This window comes from Montipora capricornis, chromosome 11 (genome assembly GCF_036669925.1).
Source record: "Montipora capricornis isolate CH-2021 chromosome 11, ASM3666992v2, whole genome shotgun sequence".
Lineage (NCBI taxonomy): Eukaryota > Metazoa > Cnidaria > Anthozoa > Scleractinia > Acroporidae > Montipora > Montipora capricornis.
In genome coordinates, this window is record NC_090893.1 from 26,436,173 (window position 1) to 26,446,172 (window position 10,000).

At 38.6% G+C, this 10,000-nt stretch overlaps 2 protein-coding genes across 2 annotated transcripts in view; both read left to right on the forward strand.

Annotated features, from left to right (window-relative positions):
* Positions 1–541: 541 nt before the first annotated feature.
* LOC138024033 (retinol dehydrogenase 8-like) lies at positions 542–7,480 on the forward strand. The gene is made up of 4 exons (XM_068871125.1): positions 542–626; positions 705–1,012; positions 4,940–5,216; positions 5,974–7,480. The coding sequence occupies exons 1-4, from the start codon at positions 544–546 to the stop codon at positions 6,317–6,319; spliced, it is 1,014 nt and encodes a 337-aa protein (XP_068727226.1). The 5' UTR covers positions 542–543; the 3' UTR covers positions 6,320–7,480.
* Positions 7,481–9,549: 2,069 nt separating this feature from the next.
* LOC138024045 (retinol dehydrogenase 8-like) overlaps positions 9,550–10,000 on the forward strand; it is a 19,721-nt gene continuing 19,270 nt past the window's right edge. The window contains exon 1 of the mRNA XM_068871136.1: positions 9,550–9,966. Within this exon, the coding sequence (XP_068727237.1) occupies positions 9,630–9,966 (337 nt within the window). The 5' untranslated portion in view covers positions 9,550–9,629. The remainder of the gene's footprint in view (positions 9,967–10,000) is intronic.

A 10,000-nucleotide genomic window follows, 5' to 3' on the forward strand; every position in this document is an offset into this window, starting at 1 on the left:
GCTTCTTCCATTATCTGTACTTTCTCATCACATGTATCTTTGTTCTTTACAAGGTCGGTGATGTTAACGTTTTCCAAGTATGAGCTCAGAGCGACCCTCTAACTTTCCCGCTGGTCTCTTGTGATGATGGATCGTTTTGATGGTTTTTTTTGCAGCGAGACAAGGAATTTTAAACAGGAAGTGGTGTCGGAGGAGATTTGAGCTCATCCGCATTTGGGACTAACTGCAACAGCAGCTAGGAAGCTAGGAAGGAGCCAAAATAAACAGCGTAACATGAAATTGGCCGCATCATCTTCGTTATCCCGTCTCACGATCTTTTGAAGAGATTTCTTACTTTCTCAATCAAATTGTTTTTCATGAGAAGGAAGACCATTTCCTACGAAATAAGGTCTTTTTTCATATGTCAATTTTCCAGACCAAGCCCTTAAATTACTATCCTTACTTATATTAAAGCACATTTTATTTAAATTTTTAATATTATTTCAATCAGAGACACTGGCGAACAAATATCGTCAATTAGAAATGAATAGTAATCAGTCATCCATGCATGAGACAAGATCGCTACAATGCAGTGAGATAATTACTCACTCGTATTTGTCAAGACACACGCGAATAGGAGAGAATGGGTTGGTGACAAGATGAGTGATTGCTACTTCAAACTGTCACATTATAATGCCACACTTGCTATTTACTTCACTCTCTAGATTTTTTTCCCATAACAGAAGACATAGTTCCACAAACAAGAACATGGCTCCTCAAATCGTGTTGATCTCTGGTTGTTCTAGCGGCATTGGGCTCGCCACCGCTGTGTATCTTGCTAAAGATGATGAGAAACGCTTTAAGGTTTACGCCACTATGAGAAATTTGACAAAGAAAGGACAGCTGGAGGACGAAGGAAAGGAAAATATTGGAGACACATTGATAATCAAACAAATGGATGTGTGCAGCGACGAGTCAGTCAACAAAGCTGTAAAAGAAATACTCGACGCAGAAGGAAAAATTGATGTGTTGTGTAAGTATGATCACGATTAGATGTAAGAAAATGCTTTTTCAAAAACATTTGGTAAAGATGATGCGAAGGCGCAGGGGAGAGTCGCGATGAAGGCGCGATATTGATTTGAAAAGTTTTCGTTTCGTTGGATTACGTGGAGTGCGGAGTGTGGGACAGGTGGAGTGTAGAAAATGAAGAGTGTGTAAAATGGAAAAAAAAGATTTAGATATCGATAATCGCACTGAAAAAAAAATGCCCGCAATTTAGCCAAGCCTAAAAGCGGAGTTCCCTGGTTATTTATTCTTATACTGCCTGCGTTTTGATGTTTCGGTTGCTGCTTTAATAATTAAAACATTTTCTTTTCTTTCTTCTATAGAAAAATTCATTGCCTAACTAGTGAATTCCACGGTATACTTTACGTTAAAAACCGATATCGCACGAACCACGAAACTATAAATACGATATCGGTTTTTCGAGTGCAATTAACTTTGGAATTCACCAGTTTGGCAATGAATTTTTTTTTGAACCGCATGAGTTAAAAAAAAAAAAAACCAAGCACACCCTTAGCGAGCGAATGGAAAAGGAAAAAGGCCGTTTTAGAGTCAACTGTCAATAGCCAGCGAATAGGAATCACGCTGAAATTAGAAGCCATGAAAAAAACTTTGTCAGTTCAAGGTCAAAAAAGAGTTTTACTGATGTACTTTATCCCACTTTATATCTGAAAACGAGATCATTCACATTTTCATGTATTTCATTGAAACACGCCAGCTTGGCTTGGAATAGGAATTGGCAAAATACGACAATGCAACCAAGAAAGGACGAACTTCAAACAAGATCCGCTCCAATACTTAAATAACGTTTAGGTGCTTTAAACAAACTTCTGAAAACACAAGCTAGTGAAATGTCGCCCCAATTTTACGACAACTCATTTCGATTACGTGTTTATCATAAAAGGGCAAAATTTTCTTGTCACTGTCGAGGCACATCGAAAACCAGCTGGGCAAATGGATTAAAAAAAGCACTTGTTCGCTCGCATTTTAAAGCAAAACAAACAAACAATTCAACTTTATCTTTTTTGTCCAAAATCGTACAGATAATTGTTATTTAATTCCAGTTGTCGATAAAAATTCGAGTTTCATTCCTGAACAAAGGAAAAACCGATTAAACCATTTTTTAAAAATACGCATCCACTTTTAAATAACGGATCCGTAAAAATAACAACGGTTTAGTGCCCAAGGAATGAGTTTGTGGAGTAACTTCTTCCAACAAGTATGAGCTATTACTGGTAATCTGTTTTGTCGTTGTCGTTCTCTTTCGCTCAGTCCTTTTGTTTCTGTTCTAGACATAGGTCTTCCAGGCAACCTGTAACCTTATCAGAGCTTCTAAAGATATGTCAAAAATTGCGATACAAAGAAAAAAGCAGCTCTAAGAAAATTAAAAATAAACACTCAGCTTCAAGTTTATATCCCTAAATAACTGCGTAGCCACCAGTGTAGACAGATACAGATATCATGATATGTTAAACTGGATTGAAACCAGCGAAAAATGCAGAAAGAAAACATCTTCCAAACTGTTTTCCACCTGAACACGAAAAGCGCTGACTGGGAAAGAACTTTTGTTTAAATAAAGTATGGCCGTGTAGCCGCTTCGAGCCACAGAAACCGCGCGAAAAATGAAGCCTTGTTTATTTTTAGGTGTGTTAACCTGGGTTGAGCCTGCAATCCAAGCGAAAACCAGTACCTGGTCAGCGGTCACTTCGAAAAAGCAACTGACCACGGTGGGCTCTGAGCGTAGACCCGCGATATGGTCACGTGATACTGGTCAGCGGACAATTGTTTTGACAGGTGTCAATTGATCAAAACATGGATGTCCACTATCAAAGACGTATGCTGTAAACTAGCATACTGGTCACATTGGCATACATGGAGGGGTGGACGTACGTACGGACGGTCGATGGGTTACCATATTTTCTTAACAACGGTGCTCCGCGCGCGTGCGCCGAAGGCACCGAAGGCGCGCGCAGAGCTCCGCTAAAAAAAGTTTCCATTTTCAAATTCCAATTCCCATGCACCATTCTAATATTCTCGTTTTGGTAACATCCAACGAAAACGAGGCGTATGTAATATGGAAATTACTCAGGTGAATTGAGCCTTGACCAGCCTAATTATTATGCATATTCTTATTTGACGGGGAAGCATTTGTCTAGGGCCTATGAAACTTGGCAGGGAATTAGTTATCGGTATTGTTATAACTCAGTTCCATGCAAAATGTTTCGTGTCACATTCTTGTTACGTGACCCAAAATTGACTTATAACAGTTATATTTTTTACTTAAAAAATGGGGAACATTCAGCAGCATTGTATCAATCTTGTTTCTTAATTATTCGATGACCCCTTCTAAAAGCTTTGTCATGCCGCCTTTTAATTACATTCACATGTTATAAGCAATGACATGAATTGAGGAAAATAGGTCATGTGACATGACAAACATGTACCACATTAAAAGGAAGTATTCGGTAGGCACAGTTGCACTAATGCCATGATTTCAAATTTTCGAAGTATAAATGTTCCCCATTTTCGAGTAAAGAGTAGAAACGCTATAAGTTGTTTTAGGGTCACGTGACCAAAATGTGATGCAAATTAATGAAAATACCGATAACAAACTTTCTACGAAGTTTCATAGACATTGGAATAATGCTGTCAAACCTTCAAATAAAAATATGCATAATAATTAGATTGGTCAAACCTTAATATACTTGATATACTTCACATGTGAAGATAACATGTTATTTTCACTCGTGAAAAGATCACTGTTGCTATGGTTAAATATGAAAATCACGCCTTTCGCTGTTTTTCATGAAATGATTTAGTATTTCATTGGTGTTTATGTAATAAATAGAATATTACATGGCCACTTGGAGATACGAAATTTCTCTTGGAGTGTTGAAAAATATTTTTCAACATTCGAAGAGAAATTAATATCCTCTATCTCCAGGCTTAAAATGGAAATTTCATCCTTTTACTTGCTATTACAAATAGAGAAGCACTACTATAAATGGAAGTCTAATTGCAAGCAACGTTGAAAAGAGAACTGTTGGGCCTACGTGTCTTGGAATTTACTGCTGCCACGTGACTTAACATATGTTATCAATCTTGTTGTGCAGAAGTAATTTGACCATGGAGAAAAATCTCTTGAAAGATACATCGAAGTGAGATTACTTATTAATTGGATAAGAAGGAAGGAATGAAAGACCCCGAGTGTATTACAGCCCAAAGCCAGTCAACAAAGCCATATGATCAGAAATTTAGAAGACAATCCAAACGACCCAGAAAGCGGTACACGACCAGCTCGTGCGAAAATAGCTTATGAGAAAGTGATGTCGAATACATTAGAGTTAATGATAATGATAATCACCAGGAATCCATGAATAGAAGCAAATAACTGTCATATTACGCCTATGCCACGGCCTCTTCACAGACCGATCTATTTTTAGACTACTCTTTCCGCCAAACAACGAAAAAACAAAAAAAGGCAGTTCCAGTTCGGTGACGCTATGACGTCAAGGTAGTTTCTTGTGATTGGTCATAGAACTCCTGCAAGAGTCTCTCTCGTTTTCGGAAAATCCCATCTAAAAACGCCGTGACAGGAATATAGGACTGTTGTTCGCTTCTAGTCATGGGCTTCTGTAATCACTGTATTCTTGGTTTGCATCCACGTGATGAGACGCCCATGTTGGTGTACAAAACAATAGAAAATGGCCCCGCGCGTTTTGCATAATAATAGAGTCAAATTCCCAAAAGACATTTTACTGCATTGTCCTGTACACCAACATGGCCGCTGTGACGTCAGATGCAATCTTCAAAATATTCGTAATGTGTGGCTTTTGTTTTGTTGTTGTTTTTTTAGCCTGATTGCACTGAGACTTACCGTATTTTCTCGAATCCACAGTCAATAACGCCGGTATTGGGATAATTGGTATTTCTTTGGAGTTTGTTCCTATGGAAATGGTCAAGGAGCTTTTTGAGGTCAACTATTTTGGCGCCCTGAGACTAATCCAAGCAGTGATTCCAAGCATGAAAGCGAGGCAGAGTGGCGTCATCATTAACAACAGTAGTCACTATGGAATTGTGGGAGTTCCTTTCGTGGAGATTTATTGCTCGTCGAAATTTGCCATTGAAGGGCTGACAGAAAGCATAGCCCCAATTATGCAACACTTTAACATTAGGTAAAAAGAGAAAAGTTATGATTAGAAATGATATAAGTAAGCGAGTGTTGGCAGGTTAGTCCCCCCACCGTCTCAGAAATAAGAACAAATATTGGGAAAAGTGATAATGCACGGCGGAACCTTTAGCATGACGAGTCCTCATATCTCTGCTAGTATTATCCTGTGCCCTGTAACGTTAATTTCTCAGCTCATTTTTTTTCCGGAAAAAGGTTGGGATCTCGTTTACGGGGATACAAAAAGTTACCTGTCTCAATAATTACTCCCTTTGAGACTGATCTAAACAAGCCTGACTACAAAATCCCTGGCCATGTTGTGAAAGCGGTAACTAAGAGCCTTTTGATCAGTATCATAGCAAGCTCTTTCCTTTATACGCCTTCCTTTGTTTCGTGGCAGTTGCTGATCATTGGTAGTTTGCTCCTTTCGTTGAGATTGAGTCGCACGCGATGACTGATCATTTTTTCATCGTATGCGACTCAACTTTCACGATTATGGCAAAAAGCAATTATTATCTGTCGTCATAAAAACCTCTAAATTCATGTCTTCGCGCAAAAGATAAGAGCTCGGGAATCGAGATTCCGTCGATACCTGTGTGGTCTTAGGCCTGACACGTACAATGGTTGCGATATGGTCTGACTTGCAAGCACTGTGTTAAGTTTGGATGGAAAGATATTAAAAGACTAACTCGGTTAAGAAAAAAAAAATTAACATAAACGTTCTTAAGTTATTTTACGTGCGCATGTGCCTTTCTTATTGGTAGGTGCTGTTTGTTGGAACCAGGCCCGGTGCGGACTATGATAATACCGAAGGCAGAGGACTGGTGCCAAAACAGCGTGGAGGCACCTGCCGCTGACCCGAAGACAAGAACCATGATAGAGCTTGTTACAACGAATGTCAAAATGGAGGTTGAAAGATGCATGCAAGATTGTGAGGAGGTTGCCCAGTATGTAAAAGAAATCATTCTTGGGGAAAAATGTGACCTACGGTATCAAACAAACGAGAAATTTGGATCTTTAGAAGTGGCTGCCAAGCTAGTTGACCCCACTGGAAATAAATCAGTGGACATTATAAACAAACGCTATCTTTCTCAACAAAACCAGCCATGAAAGTCTATGTTGCTTGCAATTACCTTGGAAATCTATTTAACTATTGTGGAATCATATAAAATATACCATATTCTTTTTGTTTTGATTCAGGCTACGTACTATCACAGTAATTTTAATTTAAGTTTCCGTGGAAATTTTGTTCAACGCAACTTGATTTTATATAGACCAATTAGTGCTGGCAAAAAATCGGTGCAGTTGTCAGCCAGTTGTCAGCCAGTTCTTTTGTAGTGGGTGTTTGGGGTTCAAATCCCGTCCAGTGATGGAACTTTATTTTTTTCTTTTTCATCTGCTACCACAAGTTTTGGGACAGAGTAATCTAAATTGACGATAACAGTCAATTTAGAGAAAATTAGGAATTGTCGATAACCGTCATTTCAGAGGTAGAGGATATGTTGCGTATCGACAGGTTTGCTCCTCTCTTTGATACAAAAGAAATCTTCAGATGGTTTGCTAAAGACACAGATAATAATGTAATGTACAACGAAAGGACAGAAGGAGCTAATGAGAGATCATCTGTTTTCTTTAACCAACATGGTGGCAATCACGTAATATGAAAAACCACCTATTACAATTTTCTGCCAAGCAATCGACGTTCTTAAGGGGCTATGTCACGTTTTTGTGTGGTGTTTATGGGACATCTCTCGTTTTTCACGAAAATTAAAACTCCAATATGGTAATGTAGAATTATATTACTGATAAAGTTATTGTTATATCACAAACAGGATAATTCTCAGCAAAAACGGCCATTACCCAGGCGATTTGCCATAAACTCGAAAAACGTCGGGCTGACGTTCTTAAAGATAACCCAAATGCAACCCCTTTTAGTCTTGTCCATTTGTGTTTATCCATGCTCTCATTCCTTTTGTTGCATTTCGTTCATGTAGTTCAACGGTTTTACGTGGTTATTGCAATGACGGTTTTCATTCTACTTTTTGGGCATTTTGGGTTTCATGGAATTGCAAATTTTGCGTGACATAGCCCATTTAAGTGACATTCAGCCTTGGTATGTTCTTATAATTTTGGTTAATCTCAGCCTGAAGGTTCTTAAAACTGAGAAAGGTTCCTACTGGACAAAAAGGAGCGTATAGATGACTGTAAAGAATACAAATTTGCATTAAACTGATTATGGCATGAGTCATGCCGAAACACGTCTTTGAAAAAGTTGCCTCGTGAATACTTTTCCTCTCACGAAATTATGGAAATGTGACATTTTATGAATCTATGAACATCACAGAATCGCAAGTCAACAGGTAAGGAGACTAGATGAATAATTGGCGAGAAAATCTAAACGAAATCATGTGGCTTGTATTAAAGTAGGTATGCTGATTTTGTGAAAGGAGTAAAGCTTAAGACATAAGAACAAAGAGTGATACTACGAGAGAAAGTTTGGGTCTTGAAAGAAAACAGAAAGTCGACGTATGTTTGTTCTGCAATATGATAAGCAAAAAAAATCTTTATGCCTGGTATGCTTGGTTGTCCTTCCATGTTACTGCCACTGGGTTGGTAAACCTGGTCAGAGAAATGGCGACCACTTTGGTCCCCCTAGCAAATCACTCGAGGGGTGAACTCTTTTCTAGATATTAAGCAAGCAATTGCGTTTGTTGCGTTTAACTGCAGTTATTGGTGGGGTATTAAAGGAAAAACAGGATATCAACTCTGAGAAAGACTATAATCACAAAAGAGTCCTTGATATGACCCATCATGTTGAAATAAGGAGTAGAGATTCCTTAAAAACTGAATAGCGAGTGAATGTGGTGTATTTTATGCAAGTAGAGATCCATAAAAAAGTGGACCTTTATGAGCATGCGCATCATAGCCAGGGATGGTCATCTCATATTCATTCTTCATGTGGTATCAGGCCAAAAATTAACTTTTTTTAATGTTAAAATTCTGAGAAAAGGTGGGGCAGGACGCCGCTGAAGCATTCCCGCCGGGAAGTGTCATTACTCTAGTCCCAAAGATCGAAGAACAAGGGAATAACTGAAACATAAATATTAAAGTTCAAAGGAAAAAAAAGCCGACTTGCTGACTGTCATTAAAAAAAAAGTCCCCATTTTCTTTCTAGTATGACAAATGTTTCAGCCTGTTGTTTTTCCGTTCGCCGCGTTTGGATCTCATTTTCCGTGTTTATCTTGAAAACAATAGTAGATTTTTCCCAGCTTTTCGGAGACTTTAAATAGAAGTTTTTGTTTGCATTAATTGAAATATTAAGTAAAGAAAGCATGGAACTTCGTAATTAAAAGTGATGCGGTGAAATATTGAAAAAATGAAGATATATGAAGTGCAGGCTACAGACGAAGGAGAGATTTGATCCTCGCACTTACTATCTGGACAACTTAAGCAATTCTCTTTAACAGACATCCAAAGAATTAAGGTTCAAAGGGATTCGAATACATGTAGCCCGCACTACTTCATTATCTACATTTCTTTCATTGAATCCTTTCACGGGAACATAAGAGCCCAACATATACAAATTGACCTGCTCTCAACTGTAGGGCTTCATAGCTTAGTTGGTGGAGCATTGCACCGACTTCGCATAGGTCGTGGGTTCGAATCCCGTTGGAGCCACCTGGATTTCTCGGGACTCCATTAGGGACAATTGCTATGAGTGCGAGGGTCATTTCTCTCTTTCTTTCGCAAGTAAAATATTGTTCCTACAATTCGCTTTCGCCCCCAAATTTTCAAGAATTCAGTTACCGCGCGCTGTATACGTAGTCATTATTCATGACTTCTAATCACGACTAAGCTAAACTCAGACCACAACATTTGCTTGAATGAAGTAGTCTTAGTGGGAATTTCTACCGAGAAGTGGTGCCGGAGGAGATTTGAGCTCATCCGCATTTGGGACTAACTGCAAGAGCAGGCGCCTTGTCAACAAAATTCGCTTATTATAAACTATTTTCTTTCGTTTGCTGAAGCTGGGAAGGAGCCTAAATAAACAGCTTAACATGAATTTGACCGCATCATCATCGTTTTCCCGTCTCACGATCTTTTGAAGAGATTTCTTACTTTCTCAACCAAATTGTTGTTCATGACAAGGAAGACCATTTCCTACGAAATTATACCTTTATTCAAATGTTCAGAAAGACGTTAAATTATCGTTTTCGCGTTATTAATATTAAAGCACATTTTATTTTAATTTTCAATATTTGAATCAGAGACACTGGCGAACAAATATCGTCAATTAGAAATGAATAGTAATCAGTTATCCATGCATGCATGACACAAGATCACTACAATGCAGTGAGATAATTAATCACTCGTGTTTGTCAAGACACACGAGAATAGGAGAGAATGGCTTTTTGACAAGATGAGTGACTGCTACTTCAAATTGTCACATTATAATCCCATAACAGAAGACATTAGCTGCACAAACAAGAACATGGCTCCTCAAATCGTGTTGATCTCTGGTTGTTCTAGCGGCATTGGGCTCGCCACCGCTGTGTATCTTGCTAAAGATGACGAGAAACGCTTCAAGGTTTACGCCACCATGAGAAATTTGGCAAAGAAAGGACAGCTGGAGGACAAAGGAAAGGAAAATCTTGGAGATACGTTGATAATCAAGCAAATGGATGTGTGCAGCGACGAGTCAGTCAACAAAGCTGTGAAAGAAATCCTCGACACAGAAGGAAAAATTGATGTGTTGTGTAAGTATGATCACGATTGACTCAAATGGATGTG

What these genes read in the sequence shown, in the direction of transcription:
- LOC138024033 (XM_068871125.1), top strand. Translation starts at nt 544, where the DNA reads ATGCATGAGACAAGATCGCTACAATGCAGTGAGATAATTACTCACTCG. An exon ending in AGGAAAAATTGATGTGTTGT is followed by an intron (nt 1,013 to 4,939) that starts GTAAGTATGATC and finishes TCGAATCCACAG; the next exon opens with TCAATAACGCCGGTATTGGG. An exon ending in ATGCAACACTTTAACATTAG is followed by an intron (nt 5,217 to 5,973) that starts GTAAAAAGAGAA and finishes TCTTATTGGTAG; the next exon opens with GTGCTGTTTGTTGGAACCAG.